The sequence below is a fragment of the Thunnus albacares genome, chromosome 6, assembly GCF_914725855.1.
Source record: "Thunnus albacares chromosome 6, fThuAlb1.1, whole genome shotgun sequence".
Lineage (NCBI taxonomy): Eukaryota > Metazoa > Chordata > Actinopteri > Scombriformes > Scombridae > Thunnus > Thunnus albacares.
The window spans coordinates 4,070,839-4,087,524 of NC_058111.1; the positions used below are offsets into that span (position 1 = coordinate 4,070,839).

Below are 16,686 nucleotides of genomic sequence, written 5' to 3' on the forward strand. Positions count from 1 at the left end.
GGTTAAAAGCATGCAAACATGGGTGAGAAACCTGTTCAAGATGATTGGCTCACTCCATATGAAATGATGAGTGTACTGGAGAAGTATTTTATTGCTCACAACAAATAATATGTTTTTAAGACAGAGGGTTCAAGTGGTGGCTCTTTTTCATCCATTTTGGCTGAATTTCCTGTTGATTATTCACCATGATGGGAAAACCAGTTGCAGAGTATCAAAAGGTTGATTAACCAAAATGAAATTACAAAGTAATTTTGATTGAGGGCAGAAGAGTCACAGCAGAAAATTTGATCCTCAGCTCAACTTGGTAAACATGATCCCTGGATGTGGTGGTTAATCACAAACATCAGTTTCAAAGTAATAAATATTATATTTATTTATATTCACAATGACTGACTCCAATGTGAAAATTGGTTCCTGAAAGTGACAAATTATTACCAACTCTGCAGCTCTACAGAGTGTTTTAGCCCTTTTACTTCATAGTTTTGGTTTTACAATACATTTAGCTCTCATCAGGCCCTTTTCTAGCATCAGCACAAGGCCGTTTTCAGCAAATAAACTATGAAAAAAAACCCATTGTACACCACCTGCCCAGCAACAAGCAGCAGACAGATGAAGCTAGATACTAAAAAAGTGGAACATCTAACAGCTATGAGCCAGATCATTTTCTCAGGAGTTGGTGGAGACCAAACCAGAGCTAAAAGGAGAGTGAATATTGGACTTAGATTCATGAGGTGGAAACAACTCCAATGGGATTATTATACTCCTTTGTATCTGCTGGATAAAAACGCAGCTGTTTGCTAGCACCGTAACAGAGTACATGCCTTTATTTCATCACGATTGGACTATTGTAAGTCTCTTTTTACCTGTCTTAATAATTCTTCCATACACTGCTTACAAACTGTCCAAAATGCTGCTGCTAGGCTTTTAACACGATCCAACAGATGGTCACATATTACACCTATTTTAACCTCACTGCACTGGCTTCCAATAAATTTTAGAATTCATTTTAAAATTTTGGTGCTCACTTATAGAGCCCTACATGGCCAAGCTCCACAGTACATTACGGACCTTCTCCGCCCCTACACCACCAGCTGAGCTCTTAGATCCTCCATCCAGGGCTTTCTAAGTGTACCTCGTACACATTTTTAGACCCGGGGTGACCATGCTTTCCAGTCGGCAGTCTTCCAACTAGCTTAAGGGCCTTGGAAACTGTTGACTCTTTTAAAAAGCAGCTAAAAACCCATCTGTTCAGACAGGCATTTGGATAGTTTGTGCTATTTTATCTCTGAATTTGTCTATTTTATTTGCTCTCTCCCTGTATATTTCAATCTGGTGTCTTTGCTTTTATTCATTTTGATGCATTTGATTTTATTTCTTTGACTGTAAAGCACTTTGTGACTGGTGTTTGTGAAAGGTGTTATATAAATAAACTTTACTTACTTACTTACTTACTTACTTAACCAAGAGATGCTGAATCTGTTCTTCTGCCACACAGGGGCCAAGAAATGAATTACTACAACTTTAAATGTCAGATTTTGAAGCCAGTCTCTCAAAGACCAAGAAATTCTTCATAAAAAAAGTAAAGTCTTTTGAGGAAGAAGCAATGTGTTGTGAACAGGGAGCTGCCTTTAACTAAGTTTGTTTTATGCTGATTGCACACTTTTGCTCTCCTCCTACACTCAAAACAAACCGTTGAATGGTAGATGTTCTTGGCCCTTCCCAAAGGCATTCTGACCAACGTGTGGAAAATATCTAATTAAAGCAGAACTAGATGGAAATCACACTTCATCAGAAAATAAGACTGATGATGGGATCCAACGGTGGACAAATATTACAGGGTGTTTTCTTACAGCCTCTGCACCATCTCTGGGAATTGAACAGCAATTTTTCTCACCAAAACATTGGACCCGATGACTGGTAATAATGTAGTGGATTCAAGCATTTGCTGTCGTCAACAGCTAACACAGGGAAGTCTATTTTCCCCCCCAAAGTCCCTCCAGAAATATTCGACAACAACGATGACTTAACAAGAAGTTAATAGCTGTTGAGAGCAAGCGAGCATGCTGCACTTTGCAAATTTTAATTATTTTATTTCATGGGCAGCAGCCTTGTGGTGTATTAATTTATGAGTGTGTGTGTGTGTGTGTGTATGTGTGTGTGTAAGTGTCAGTGTGTAAGTGAGTGCTCACCTGTGCACAGAGTTACAAAAGCTGGTCTGTAAAGTTCTGTGTCTCCAGGGCAAAAATAACCCATTACAGCCTTTTTAATAAATGCATGAATTTATCTCGAGCCATGGTAAGGTTTTTTCTTCTTACACATCAATGACTGTTGTTCATTGGGACGTAAATTGAAATTGATTACTGTTAATGGGGTTCAAACATTATTTTGTGCAAGCAGAGTAAAACTATTCAGTGCACACATGCAGCCACATCCTGTATACTGAGAATAATCTTTAAATTATTAATCAAGCGCTTTACAGGTCAGACACCATTGAAAACAATAAAAATATAATACAAAATTAGTAAAGAAAAAAACAGGTTTCCTTCATTAATTAAGGATGTGTCAAAGGTTAAACAGTGGTTGCTATGTAGCATTCCTAAACAGAATGTAAATAACGTGGTGCACTGTTTTAGGTTTCACATTTTAGTCCATTTTAGTCCATTTTCGTCCATTGTTGTTTGCACCTGGTGGTGCCTCATCTTGTGGCCTTTCTTGGCCGATGGAGTATGTAATGGAGATGGTGAAGTTTGCTATCACATGACTTATACTGTAAGTATGGAAATTAAAAGTATGGACTCAAAAGTTAGTTAAGTTGCGAGGCTGATCTCCTCGGAGAGGTCATTCTAAAGTTTTGTGGCCATTATTGCAAAGCCAGGGTCATCCTGAGTTTTTAAATATGATTTAGTACAGACAGAGGGCAGCTGTGGCTCAGAGGTAGAGCGTCCACTAATTAGAAGATTGGTGGTTTAATCCCTAGCTCCTCCACTCTGCATGTCAAAGTGTCACTATTTTTCCATCTTTAGGGGTTACAAATTGGGTTACACTGGGTCAAGCCTGGGCCTTGAGGTCACACTGTAATTCTTAAGCAGGAAGGAGACATTCTCTCCTCTCCTTGAGACTTCAGAACCCTCTCTGTCTGTTTTGGGGGAAGCAGAAACCTCTCTAATAAAGGGTAAATCAGCATTGCCATGGTTACCAAGGTTGGAGAGGGCATTCCTAAACAACACAGATAGGTGGATGCGTGGACTCTGTTGACGCAATCAGACAGTCAAACCAGAATGTGTTGACGGTGACCTGAAGTTCCATGCAACGTGACCTGAACTGACACGGGTAAAATGCAGCTCCTTGTTTAGAAACTAATGAACCAATTAGACTAATTTTTCATATTGTAGGCTGATCTGTTGAGGTTAAAGACTAAGAGTCAGACCTTCAGTGGGAAGAATAGAAAGAGACAGCATCCGAGTTGCAGAAGACTTCGATGTTCGCTATTTCAGTTTCTCCTTGATCAAGTGCTTCAGTAAATATTTTCAGCTTTAAGACATCAAAGGCTCATGTCTGCTTTTCTCCACTGAGGTGCTGACCATCGCTCAAAATATCCACAACAATACTGAACCCCCAATTGCTCCCGAAGCCTGTGACATCAGTGTGTGAGTGTGTGTGTGAACAGGTGAATGTGGCATGTAGTGTAAAAGCACTTGGAGTGGTTGGAAGACTAGAAAGGTGCTATATAAATGCAGTCTTTTTACCATTAACAGAGGGAACTAATGTAAACGTAGGCCTGAGAAGTCAGGACCTCAAATCTTAATATCAGTCATAAATTGTGTTGGTAGCAAGCAAGGAAGCCATAAAGGAACTTTCATTTCCATGGTTTGGTGAGAAGTCAATTATTCACAGGAAGATGCACTGAACTGATTCTGAATTTTTATTTTAGACCTTTAGTAAGAACAGTTTCATTTTAGAAAAAGATATATTAATTCCTAAACACAATGCTGTACAACCAATGTAATGTGATGATCTACTTTCAGTTTGCTATCAAAACTAATATGTTCTGCAGTTTGAAGTGATACAGGAGGATAGTGATCCCAGGGTTCATGTGTGTGTTTGAGGAGTCTGAGCCAATAATAATAACTTCAGATTTATCCGTCTTTTGCGTCTGAATGTGTGTGTAAACACTCACAGACGTACAGCGAGTAGATCTTTGAACAGACGAGCAGAGCAAAGATCTGCTCTGTGGAGGAGCAGTCTGAGGTCACTGTTTCAAATTGCCATTCTGTTTAGAAGTCAGCGAGGGCTGTAACATTTACCATCATCCACTATTGACGTGGCCCCCGGCCAAGATGCTGAGTCCCCAGTTGCTCCAGTGGAGCTGCAGTACAGACCTGGTCATACTGGGCATCTCCCAGCTGTGTGAGTGTGTAGCTACTGCTGAACAGGAATTTGCCTGCAAAGTAAAAATGAGCTGCCAAAGCTCAACTTCCCTTCAAGCCAGGCCTGGTGAGAAGGGATTTACTCTGATTTCAGTTCAGCTGCATCCCGCCTAAAGCTTTAGTTTAATGTCTAATTGATTATTAAATCAATTAAATGTAAATCAGTTCATCAGGCGGACTGATATAGTAAAAAAGAATTTATTAAATAATTTATTTGAATTCAGATGCTTCAGTCAAAACAACGTTTCTCTTTAAAGTAATGTACTCCCACAAAACAGAAGCACCAAAGACTTTTGATGAGTCTTTTTTGTCTGAGTTCATGTGCAGATTCAGTTGCAGGATTTTATATATTCTTCAAATAATAATCATACTCATGTTTGATATAAGTGTGTAACTGGTTGTTATTTCATCACATATCCTTTTGGGGCTTTGGTGTCTTTCTCAAGCACATTTTTCTCAACAACTAGCTGAGAATACTTTCAAAATACCTTGATGAACATGTGTCGGTGCAATTGAACAGGGCTGATGTTAAGTGCTATCTTATTATGTATTCATTGTCAGCAAAAAAGATAAGTAATTTTAATATTTTAACCTCAATTTAAAACTGCATTGATCCACTGGCCACCAGAGGTCAGAAAAAAAAAACATCTGAACAAGCTGACAGATGCACAGCTGCTCCTGGTCTTATGTATGTTAGCAAACAGTTGCATATTTACACATCCAGAAGACACAGATCAACATTATCACCTGGTTAGAGTCATGTTTGTGTCAATTTGAGGTATGTAATATGATATTCGCTCTCATTCTAGCCCTAATTTGGTCTCCACCAGCTCTTGAGAAAAGATATCTGGCTCTTAAGTTGCTATATGTTCTACTCTCTTCTCCAGCTAGTCTCTAACTTTGTCTGCTGTTTGGTGCTGGGTAAGCAGTGTACAGTGAGTTTATCAGAGCTTGTTTGATGGAAAAGTTTCCTACTGGGGATTGGTGAAAGTGGTTGAGAATGCATAGTGCAGTAAATGTGCCATAAGAACAAAACAATGCACTAAAAGATCCATGAAGCTCTACACAAGGCTATTTCTCTTTGTTCCTTCAAAGTAGACATTTTGAGAGCTTCGATGTTATCTGTTGTACCTTGACATATCTGTATTGAATGTTCACTCCAACATAGGGACCGAACTTGATGCAACAACATTATGATTACATAATTTCTACCAAAAGACCAGAATGTACCAAAGGTGTTCTGTAACATTTGTGGGCAGTGCACTGAAAAACAAAAACAAACTGCAAACACATCTCTTAGGATTTCCAGTTAAGCCAAAGTTTATGCTTAACTGGTTTCTCCCTTTTCATGAAACCTGTGCTGGCAGCTGATGCTGCACACTGTAATCATGTGATCCTGACCTGGCCAGTTTATGTAGATTGGAGAAGATTCCCTCGGGGACGCTCTCTATGAGGTTGTGGTCGAGACTGAGGGTGTTGACGCTGACCAGCAGGGCGATGGTCTCCCAGGGGATGTCCACCAGGTTATTGTAGCTCAGATCCAAGTCCTCCAACGTTTCCAGGAAGTCCTACATGGAGAGACAGAGATAGTGAGCATAGTAAATGGTTAACCCTCAGAGACATTACTGTCTTTCAGAGGCTGTAACAGGCTCAGTTAATGAAGATACTGGTATCATATGAAACTAGATGACTAAGGCATCCATTGATACCAACCATGTCATGCTAGCTTGTCGGGAAGGCTAAATAACGCTCCAAAGTTAGGCTAAAAAAGCCGCTGTGCCAAAAAAGCATCTGTGCTTAAAAGTTGTTTTATCTAAGGGGGTGAAAGGGGAAGGAGGTGAAGAAAATAGAAGAGGGGATGGATGGTTCATGAGGGGTTAATGCATCCATGTGGTGGAAAAAAAAATTTAACGAGAGGAAACAATAGATTCAGGTTTGGATGGAGAGATAAAGGTGGGAAAGGAAAAGGGAGGAGAAAGAAAGGATGACTGGGACCAACAGAGAAAGAAATGGAGATCAATTACTCCGGTTAATGCTGTACATTCAAAGGTTGTTGTTTTCTCTAATTGCCACCATACAATTCTCATAATCAGTACACCGTTCAAATGCCACAAGTCAGCACACATTACAATGAGCAAAAACACAAAGAGAGAGAGAGAGAGAAAGAGAGAGCAAAAGGACGGAGAGAGATAAGAGCCGCCTGTTGATCTGCCAAAATGTTGTTGTCATTGCTGTAATTGCTCTCATAATTCGCACAATCAGGACACTGTTGAATGTCACAATAACTCATTTCTCATTACAGTAATCTGGGCTTTATTGCTTACTGAACAAAAAGAGTCTCCTTTCTTACTGGCAAAAGAAACTAAGAGTCGGGAATAGAAGTTCAGAGAGCTCTGTTGGCAGAATAACTGGCCAGAAATTCAAGATTGTCTTCTCAAGAAAAATGACAACACTGGTTGTTTGTTAAAACTTCTGAAAATCACTCATGTTGACGTTCAGTGTTAGGAGGGGATGGAGTCTGCTGCCAATAGAATAATATTTTCTCATCTGCCACCCTCAAGATTAAGGTTTGATTAAGTTCAGAGAGCTAAAGCTATTTGGTTAAGGTTAGAAAAAGATTGTGGTTAAAAGAAACCAATGTTGAGTGTTGGTAGGAAATCGCATACTTCTGTACTTACACTTAACATTTTGAGTGCATTAGTGTGTTCACACTGAGAAGTATGGAAAAATGCAGTGCACTGTGAGTACCCAGATGGTGCACTCAAAACGGTCAAAAAGGAACTATGGACGCTTCTCGCCCACAATGGTCACCATCTTGGCTACATAGAGGAAGGGGAGGGACCACTTTTCAAACTGGAAATGGCGGTCGGGTACGTTGTAAGTTATACATGTGTTTTTTTAGCACTAAACACCACTATACTGTTGTCGGATATAAGCCATCAGTATGTTTTTTTAGGTTAATTTAGCAGTCTGTAATGATTTGGTAGCATGAACGATAATGTGAATGCTAGCACTAGCTAATGCTAATTTGCGATCGTCATTTCCGGTAAGTGCACAACGGCCGTGTTTGATTTGAGACAACACTACGCTGTAGAAATTTTGCAGACTATGCCAGTAAGTACATAGTGTACACAGTGTACTACATGAAAGTATACTAACAGAAGTATGTGATTTGAGACACAGCTATGGTCTCCTTTGGTGAGAAGACACACTCATTCATCCCATCTTCTTCCCTAAAGGTGACTGAATGTGAAGCAAAATTTAGAGATGGTGCAAACAAAGTCAGTGAAATGAAAGTCACTATAAACTGAGGTTAAGACAAGTCGTTTCATCTAAAAACATTTCTGTTTGTGAAGCTGTATGACGCCATTGCTGTACAGAGATGAGAGGAGAGAAAAAAAAAAAAACCCTAACCCAGAAAGATTTGGAGTTCCTATTTTTAAAATCTGAGCTGTCACACAAGCACACACGCACCACTCCTATCACCAAACAGGAACGCTAATAATGGATGAATTCTGCAAAACTGCAGTTCACTGACAACGTTTTTTAACATTCAATGCCAACATATTGACTTATTTTATTTGTTTCTACAATATCTGAACATGGCAATTGTGGCATGTTTAAAGTCAGGGAAAGATTGTTGTTATTGTAAAAAAATTGCAGGTCTGTAAACAAATTCTGGTCTCCTACATAAAAGTCAGATGTGCTACACGCCCATCCACCACCCTAAACTCCACACCCTTACTTTACAACTCACTAAATAAACACTACTACACTACACTACTAAACTACTTCCTGCACTGACACTAAATGTTGACATCAGATATAAACTGTGAAGTGCTGACTCATCCAAAATGAAAGTAAGTCCTAGGGACACTGGACGGTCACAAATCACAAAATTTGCCTCAATGCGCTTTGCAATCTGTACAGAAGTTGCTTGTCATAAAATCATAAACATATGCTGGTTTTTTTCCACCATGACCAAGATCTTACCCAATAACCAAATAGTTATAAGGCTGCAATTTATCTATTAATAATACAATATTTTTTTTTCTGATTAAACCATATGTTGTTTGGTCTATGAAATGAAAAAAACTGTTAAAAAGTGTGTTCAGTTGTATTTTTGGCATTCAGGTAAAATGAGTTTGTCAAATTTATCTTGTATTATCATCTGCAATATTTGTCATAATGTGGAAAATGTATCCTGTCAAGTGACTGAATGAGAGCTCCTCTCTGCAAATATACAGTACTGTGCAAAAGTTTTAGGCACTAAAAGTAAATTGTTTACAAAAATATTGCTATGAATTGTACTAATTTATCAATTAACTTCTTACAAAGTTGAGTAAACAGCAGAAACCTAAATGAAATCAATATTTGCTGTGAGCAGCTTTGCCTTTAAAACAGCAGCAGTTCTCTTCGGTTCACTTTAACACAGTTTTTCATGGTAACTTGCAGGTAGGTTGTTGTAACCATCCTGGAGAAAGAATGTCCTTCTGTGAATTTATTATTTAGGCCGTCCCAGGTGCTTCTTCATGTAATCCCAGATTGACTCCATGATGTTGAGATCAGGGCTCCGTGGGGACCGAACCATCTGTTGCAGGACTCATCATTCTTCTTGTTGCTGAAAATAGTTCTTTATGACTCTAGCTGTATGCTCGGGGTCATTGTCATGTCATGAATAAATTTGGGACTGATCAGACACCTCCCTGATGGTATTGCATAATGGATAAGAATCTAAACATCTAAGGTGCCTAAAACTTTTGCACAGTACTGTACATATTTATATATATATTAATTAACTTGGACTAAACTGAGTTGACTGTGGAATTCTACCTTTCATTTAGATGTTCTCTTTTTTGTTTAATCTTAATTATATTGATAATGTATTAGGAGAAATACTACTTATTCTTTGACAATAAAATTAGTGTATTTTAGCTGGGAGACATGAGGAGATGGAGAGACAGGGTGAAATGGAGCATGACACAGTGTGCGAGAGATGAAGAGTTAAGTTCTGGCTGAAGTTCAGAAGGTCCGGTCCATTAGTGAGTTCAGGGTTCACTTCTCTCTGATTTCTTCATGAAAGTCCTGCAGAAGTCTGAGAGCCGAGATCCTGAGGGGACTCTTTGATATTTCAGTGCTGGACTTTTAATGAGCAGAGAAAGGACAATGTAATTTAACGAAGAGGGGGAAAACAGTTTATTTTTGAGGGACAGGTTATTAAAAAGCTCTCCGGCCCAGCAGTGGAGGCAGGCAGGCAGGGCTGGCTGGTTCTGTTGGACCTCAGAGTCGGAACCAGAAATGTCACAAAGCACTTGACCCTCAGCACCATCACAGCCAGTCTGAGGAGCTTTAAATGACTTTGCAATAACTTTTTCGGGACTGAGATTCTTGGCAAATGCAGTCTGTTGAATGCTTGGCTGATGAATCATGAGGTTTGTTGGCAGCACAGATCTACATTTGTTGGGGGTTTAAAATAGTTATGACTTTGTTATTGTAGCATAGAGAAACTGTCTGAGTGGAGTGGGCAGCAGCAGGATAAGAATATTTTAGAGAGTTGTTTTGGTCCTTTTTTAGGGCAATTAGTTAATCATAATATAAAATACTAAATTCTTGTTACTTATTGGCAAGCCAAAACTCAATATGTAGCACCACAAAGATTAGATTTCAATTGAAAGTATGATTTACAATTGATGTAGGCAGAGGGTAATTGGGTAATTTTGTCTAAATGATGTGGTCCAATTGTAAGTAAATAGAAAGTAAAAATGAGAGAAAGAGAAACTTCAGTCTCCATGATCAAAAACTACTCTGTTTTTCCTTTTAGACTTATATATGGCAGCCCCCAAGGGTCAAAATTTGCATTCATGTCTCAAATAACTCAAATAATAAAGATGTTAATGAACTTTAATGGGTCATTTTTGATGCCTCATTGTTTCACGGCCATTAAGTAGCTTCGGTTTAAATGAGTGGAGGAATGAATGAGTGGATTTATTGATTTTTGAAGGTTGATTAAATTCTACAAAATACTGCCTTAGTTTATCTCTACAGTACCAACCAGTAACGGCCCCCGGGGGACCAGGCCCGCCCAGAAAAACCGAACGCCCGGCCAGTTACTTTCCTCTGTACATTTATTCAAGTATATTACTTCAGTTTTGAGGTACTTGTACTACTTGAGAATTTCCATTTTGTACTTTTTCACTCTGCTACACAAGATAGGGATGGAATTATATGATATAAAGTATTATTGTAGATTGAGCGTCTCACCATTATGTAAAGAACCTAAAATTAGCTCAACAACATTAACAGTTTATTTAAAGGACCAGTGTGTGAGATTTAGTTGGATCTATTGGCAGAAATGGAATATAATATTCATAAGTATGTTTTAATTAGTATATGATCATCTGAAAATAAGAATTGTTGTGTTTTCTTTACCTTAGAATGAGTCTTTTATATCTATATACATAAGCTGTAAACATGTTTATTTCTGCTGTTAAGTTGGGCAGTTTAACATTAGGGTCTATGGAGATTGACTCGCTTTTAGAACCTCAAATGGCCATTCCAGGAACTGCAGTTTTGTTTAGTGTTTGTTTGGGGGCCAAAATTGGGGCAAAGTCTTATTTTGAAAGGCTAATTGCGGACTTCCTGTTGGATTTAGGTCAGGGGTGTCAGTGTATGATTTGTAGGTCTTGATGAGACAAATAATTGAGTTTTGGTTTGTTCTCTCTACGACATTCCTACGAGCCGTGGCAGCCATTTTAGTTACATAGGTGGCGCTAGAGAGCATATTTTGGCACTTTGGGGGTTAATTTTTACATTTTATCAAATTTTTCACCAGACCTGATGTGCGTGCCAAATTTGGTGAGTTTTTGAGCATGTTTAGGGAGTCAAATTTAGGGTTTAAGTGGCATAATAATAAAGAAAGAAAAAGAAAGAAAGAAACAAACAAACACGAAAAACAATAGGGTCCTCGCCCTTTTGGGCTTGGTCCCTAATAAAGTGTGTAGTTCTTAAATAAATACAGTATAAGTGCAGTAAAAGCGACTTGAGTAACATGCAATATCACTGCAAAACATGCATTTCATAGAAAGGATTCAGGTATAGTATTCGTACCTGAAAGGCTCCCTCTGATATGCTGTGCAGCTGGTTGTTGGCCAGGATGAGGTGCCGCAGGTTAACCAGACCCTGGAAATGGGAGTCGTCCAGGGTGGTGAGGCGGTTGGCGTCCAGGTGGAGAGCGTGGAGATCCTGGAGGTCAGCGAAGGCGTAGGGCCGGATCTGACTGATGGTGTTTCTGCTCAGGGTCAGATGTATCTGGACATGCGGAGAAACATTTAAAAAAAAACATTTGTCAACTAAGTTATCCAATTTCTATTCTTTTTAAAGCGCCACGATTTAATTTCATGCTAGCAATAATTTAGTAAGGTTTCACTTCTGTCAAACGGTGTACCATGTTTTAGAGTGACACTCTTTCTGTCCTCCTGTGCAGGGAGTTCAAAGGTCAGGGTTAGCTGATGAGCCACCACCCTCGAGATAATAGAGATTCAATGTTTCACTTAAGGACGGTTCAGCAGGTTGGACACTCAGGGCTGTGGGGATTAGACCGGCAGTCAGGTTACAGGATGGCCTTTAAACACCAAGCCACCCCATCACCCTTCATTAATAATAAAATTAGTAATTAATACTAGAGTACTGTGGGTCAGATGAGGCACTGGCTTACAGACAAATTGGTAAAAAATCTAGGGTTCATTAATAAATAATGCTATTAGAAAACACACCGCCAAGAGCAGGAGTTTGTAGGCTGTTAAATACTTCGACTGTACCAGGAATTCCAATAAGTGTGAAGATGCAAAAAAATATATTCTATTAACACCCAGCAAAGTTCAATCAACACCCACACATTTGTTAAACCTGTTTTTGGAGATGCACCGTGATCATCGGAGACATCTGTGGCCCTCTGTCACGCTCACCGCCAAATGATTAAAACCTCATTTCCCACGCTGCCTTGTGTGTGTGTGTGTGTGTGTGTGTGTGTGTGTGTGTGTGAGAGCAAACATCATCTGTGCTGTTGTGATCACACTGGAGAGGAAACTTATTTTTTCAAACGCAGAGGAAGTCTCCAGCTGTGGCGGGTAGTCTCTATTTGACGTTTAAACACCACAATGTTGGTATTTCTCTTTTTTTTTGTGCTGCGTGCGCCTCCGTTCCATGACTGCAGTGGAATTAATTGGTGAAATCCGTAAGATTTGTGTTGGAAGGAGAAGATGTTCCTCATATTTTCTGCATTCAGTGTGGAATAAACATGAAAATTCTCCTCACAGTGTTGCTTTCAATTTCTTGTTCACATTTACCATTGTAAGGTGAGAGTGGCAGGAGCCTTTGTGTGCATTCTGTCCAGGAGAGAAAAAAAGGGTGTCTGAGCAGCGCCGAGAACAAGGAGATGTTATTCCAGGATATGAGCGTACTGTCTTGTGAGAGGCTGCATCCATCTCTCTTAATTGCAGCCGGTGTATGGAGTTATTGTCTGGTGAACGCTGCTCTCTGACTCTCTTCTTATAGAGATCTTACAGAGACGGCTCCAGGCTATAATATATTAAGACTCTCTGGACTTAGCAGTTAAGAGACTACTGTAAGATACCTTTGTATCTTTGTATGTATTTTTCTGACATTGATAATTCATCATGGAGCTACCTTGAACTGTGTTCGACTTATCAATCATTGGACTGATGGATTCAGAGCTTTCAGGGGGTCAGTGTATGTCTGTCTTAATAAACTGAATGAGAAGAGCTTTACGTGCATAGCCACTATTGTAAAGATGACTTGTTGAATTTCTTTCTCATATTAGCTTCTTATGTATATCTTTGAATGTATGCGTGAACCAATGAAATGCTTTTAAACAATATACGCATGATATGTGCAGATAGCTGATAGGACAGTTGTCCTGGAGTATTAAAGGACGTGTATCTTGTGGTTCGACAGAGATGGAAGACAGGTTTTTCAGTTTCCAGCGGAGCTCTTCGGTGGATTTTTGATATTTTACCTCCTATTTTTTTTGTATTTTTGTACTTTTGCTTTTTTGCTGAATAAATCCAAGTAGATCATCTTGATCTTCTGAAAGACAGAAACCTCCTCTCATCTTTTGGGCTGCTAAACTCTACTCATCCAAGGTTTCTTTAATTATATTTCGATAAGGCCCCTTGCATATTAACTATTCTGTAATGTATTAATAGTGCTACTCTCAAGAGAAGCCCCAACATTAGATGGGTTAGGACAGAAGGGGTATTGCCTCGAACGAGAGGTGTACCTGCCCTGATGCTGGGGCTCTGTCAGGTACTAACATACTTCTAGGAGGAGAAGAGACCTCTTTAACACACACTGATAATAATAATTTACTGTGTTCTTGTTATTATCTTATCTGGTGATTAGAGACACTGGAAGTTGGTACTCGTCCTCGCTCTCCCAGTGCGCTACTACATATGCATAAATCCTTGACAAAACCTAACAACCTAGCTGATAGTCAGGAGGTAGTGTAGTAGTCTTAGTAACTCGAGCCGCATTGCAGTACTTGTGAACGTCGAATGGAACCAACCCAATAGGAACAGTACTTCATTGGACTGTGGCCTAGGCTCCTAAGCAGTGTCCAGATTGTGCTTTAGATTTTGGAGTTCATCAGAATCAGCTAACACCATCATCTGAGATGTTCAATTTATTCCAGCAGTTATTTGAACTCAAGTGATAAGGGAATACATTCTGTGACCTAAACTTACTAATTACTGTCAAAACAGTTTAATAATCCACTTAGTCCAGCATGCAGAACCATACTTCTAGAGCTCAAGTTCCACCCGGATCGTTTTGGCAGCGCACCACTTAGCTATAGCATGCTTACAGGTGTATGCTAGCCGGCTTAGCCGAGTTAGCCTGTTTACCCTGGTTTCCCTGTAGTGTCACTGCTGTCAAAATGACAAACGAGAGACTCATAACACTGACTGAGTGCAACACTATTATTAAAATATCTCTAGTAAAATGATACCACGTCTCTCCGTCACCTTGCCCTGTGATGGTCGGCTTTTCACTCCGCCTTTGAGTGAAGCCGTTCAGAAAAACAATAAACAGCACATCATAAGAACCACTTCTGAGAAAAGAAAAATGTAGTTAAAAAATATGAAAGTAAAAGTAGTGGTTTGGTCCCTCTGACTGATATATTATTATATATGACATCATTAGATTATTATACTGAAGCATCAGTGTTAGAGCAGCATGTTACTGTTGTAGCTGCTGGAGGTGGAGCTAGTTTACACTACTTTATATACAGTTAGACTATAAATCAGCATAAAACAGCTGTCAGCAGGTGTCCTGACTCCTTGCAGGAAACAGAAAGTTTGTTTAACTTTTTCCACTGCAGCAAAACTAAACTGTTTCAGTGGATTTTGTGTATCGTTACAACCCTACAAGTGATGGAATTTACTCTTTTCATTGCTCAGCCTTCCTCACGTCCTTATGCTTCAGCGACAGATGTCCCACTACTATTTCACAGAATGCCTTTTGATAGTCTTTAGATAAATGATGTATACCTGCTGCTTACACCGGCATTTTACTGCAGGTGGAGATAACTGCAATAGATATATCAGAATAGATATATTTAATATGGTCTTTAAGGCTTTGAGACAACAGCTTTAAAACAACCGTGTTGAAATAGAATGAAACAACTCAGAACAACACACAAAAACAAATGTGTTTGTTGACTAGCTTGCTGGCAACCCAAACAAAAACAAAACGGCAAAACAGCAATAAATCAAGCAAAACAACAGCACAGTTGGATCACACTCTTATCAAAATGCTTGGCAGAAACTTACTGGTTGTTCAAATCAAAGTGAACATGAACGGCTGCAAGGTAAAAAAAAAAAAACACAAAAAAAATGATGAGATTTATAGGAAAATGAGCTCTGACCAGGCTGGACATGTTGGCGAAGTCGCGGTGCCTCAGCGTCGTGATGAAGTTGTCCATCAGCCTGAGCTCGGCCGTCTGGCGGTCAATGTTGGGCGGGACGAAGAGGAGACCCGTCTTGGCACACAGCACCGTGTAGGACGGCAGCAGGTTCTGGCAGGTGCACCGCTTTGGACACAGCATGGAGGGAGAACAGGAGGGGAGGGAGGACAGGAGGACGAAGACGAGGAGGAGAAGGAGAGGGCGGACCAGCGAGGAGACGACATCCATGGTTACTCTCCTGCTGCAACAGAGAAAAGAGGAACGGAAGCAGAGGTCAGTTCACGCAGCTTGTTGCACATAACTCTCAATCCTTCAGAGGCCTGTTAATGACTTCCAGGGTTCCCACTGAGTTTCAAATGTAGAAACTGAAAGCTTCGTCCAAGTCATCGCTTCTTAATTTGATTTGTAGATTCATTTTTTCCCCTTTAAGACTGTCATATACACTAACTCCACGGATGAAAATGATTCTTCACAGCAACAGTATAAGAGATAAAAGCTGCAGAATATGTGACATTGGCCACAGACACAGCCCTATAACCCCTGACTGTTCCTCACTGACTGACTGACTGACTGACTGACTGAGTGATGAAGTTACACCATTGGCTGGCCGGCCCAGTATTGGAGTTTCCTCATTGGCCATTGCTCTTTCAAAATAAATCAGGACAACCAACCTGCAGATACAAGAGATGTGACAGATCCATTTTTTTCCCCTGCCTACACAATGGCTAGCATCGTTAGCATAGCTGCACCGTGCTGTATGTAGCCCATAGACTGTATAAGAATAAGGTGTAGCTACGGTGTTTCCCATTTAACAGCACCATGCTGCGCAGGTGACAGGTGTGTTTACGGTGTTTGTGAGCTCTGGAAGATGTCACAGCACGGATATAACAGCTGACTTTTAGCCTTGCATGCTAACCCTACGTAAACATATGGATGAGACCATATGTTTACAGACATCTGCGGAAAGAAACAGATGAAAGCAGAGGGGGTTAACAGATAATTAGATAATTAGTTAACAGATAATTAAAATCAATTAAGTTCTCAGTCAAATCAAACATCGGAAAGTATTGTTCTTACAACTACATTTATAAGCTTTTTTTTAGACTCAAACGTAGCTTAACCATGTCATGTGATATGCTACTTCAGTACGCTACAGAAAATTGCCAATAAACATTTAATATCCAGGAATTCACATCACAGTCTTGTTTATATCTTATAACAACACAAAAATCCTTCCTGTATGAAAGATGAACAAAACATATTATAATAAAAGCTTCA

General features: G+C 39.6%; 1 protein-coding gene across 2 annotated transcripts in view; it reads right to left on the bottom strand.

Moving 5' to 3' along the window:
- Positions 1–16,686, bottom strand: part of si:cabz01090165.1 (uncharacterized protein LOC100333421 homolog) — a 131,328-nt gene that overhangs the window by 52,133 nt on the left and 62,509 nt on the right. Inside the window, exons 2-4 of one of the 2 annotated variants that reach the window (XM_044355350.1) lie at positions 15,370–15,649; positions 11,535–11,735; positions 5,829–5,995 (exon numbers count right to left, since the gene is read on the bottom strand). In XM_044355350.1, the coding sequence (XP_044211285.1) occupies positions 5,829–5,995; positions 11,535–11,735; positions 15,370–15,636 (635 nt within the window). In that variant the 5' untranslated portion in view covers positions 15,637–15,649. Of the gene's footprint in view, positions 1–5,828; positions 5,996–11,534; positions 11,736–15,369; positions 16,094–16,686 lie in introns of those variants that run through there. The other variant, XM_044355349.1, reaches the window with a different exon arrangement.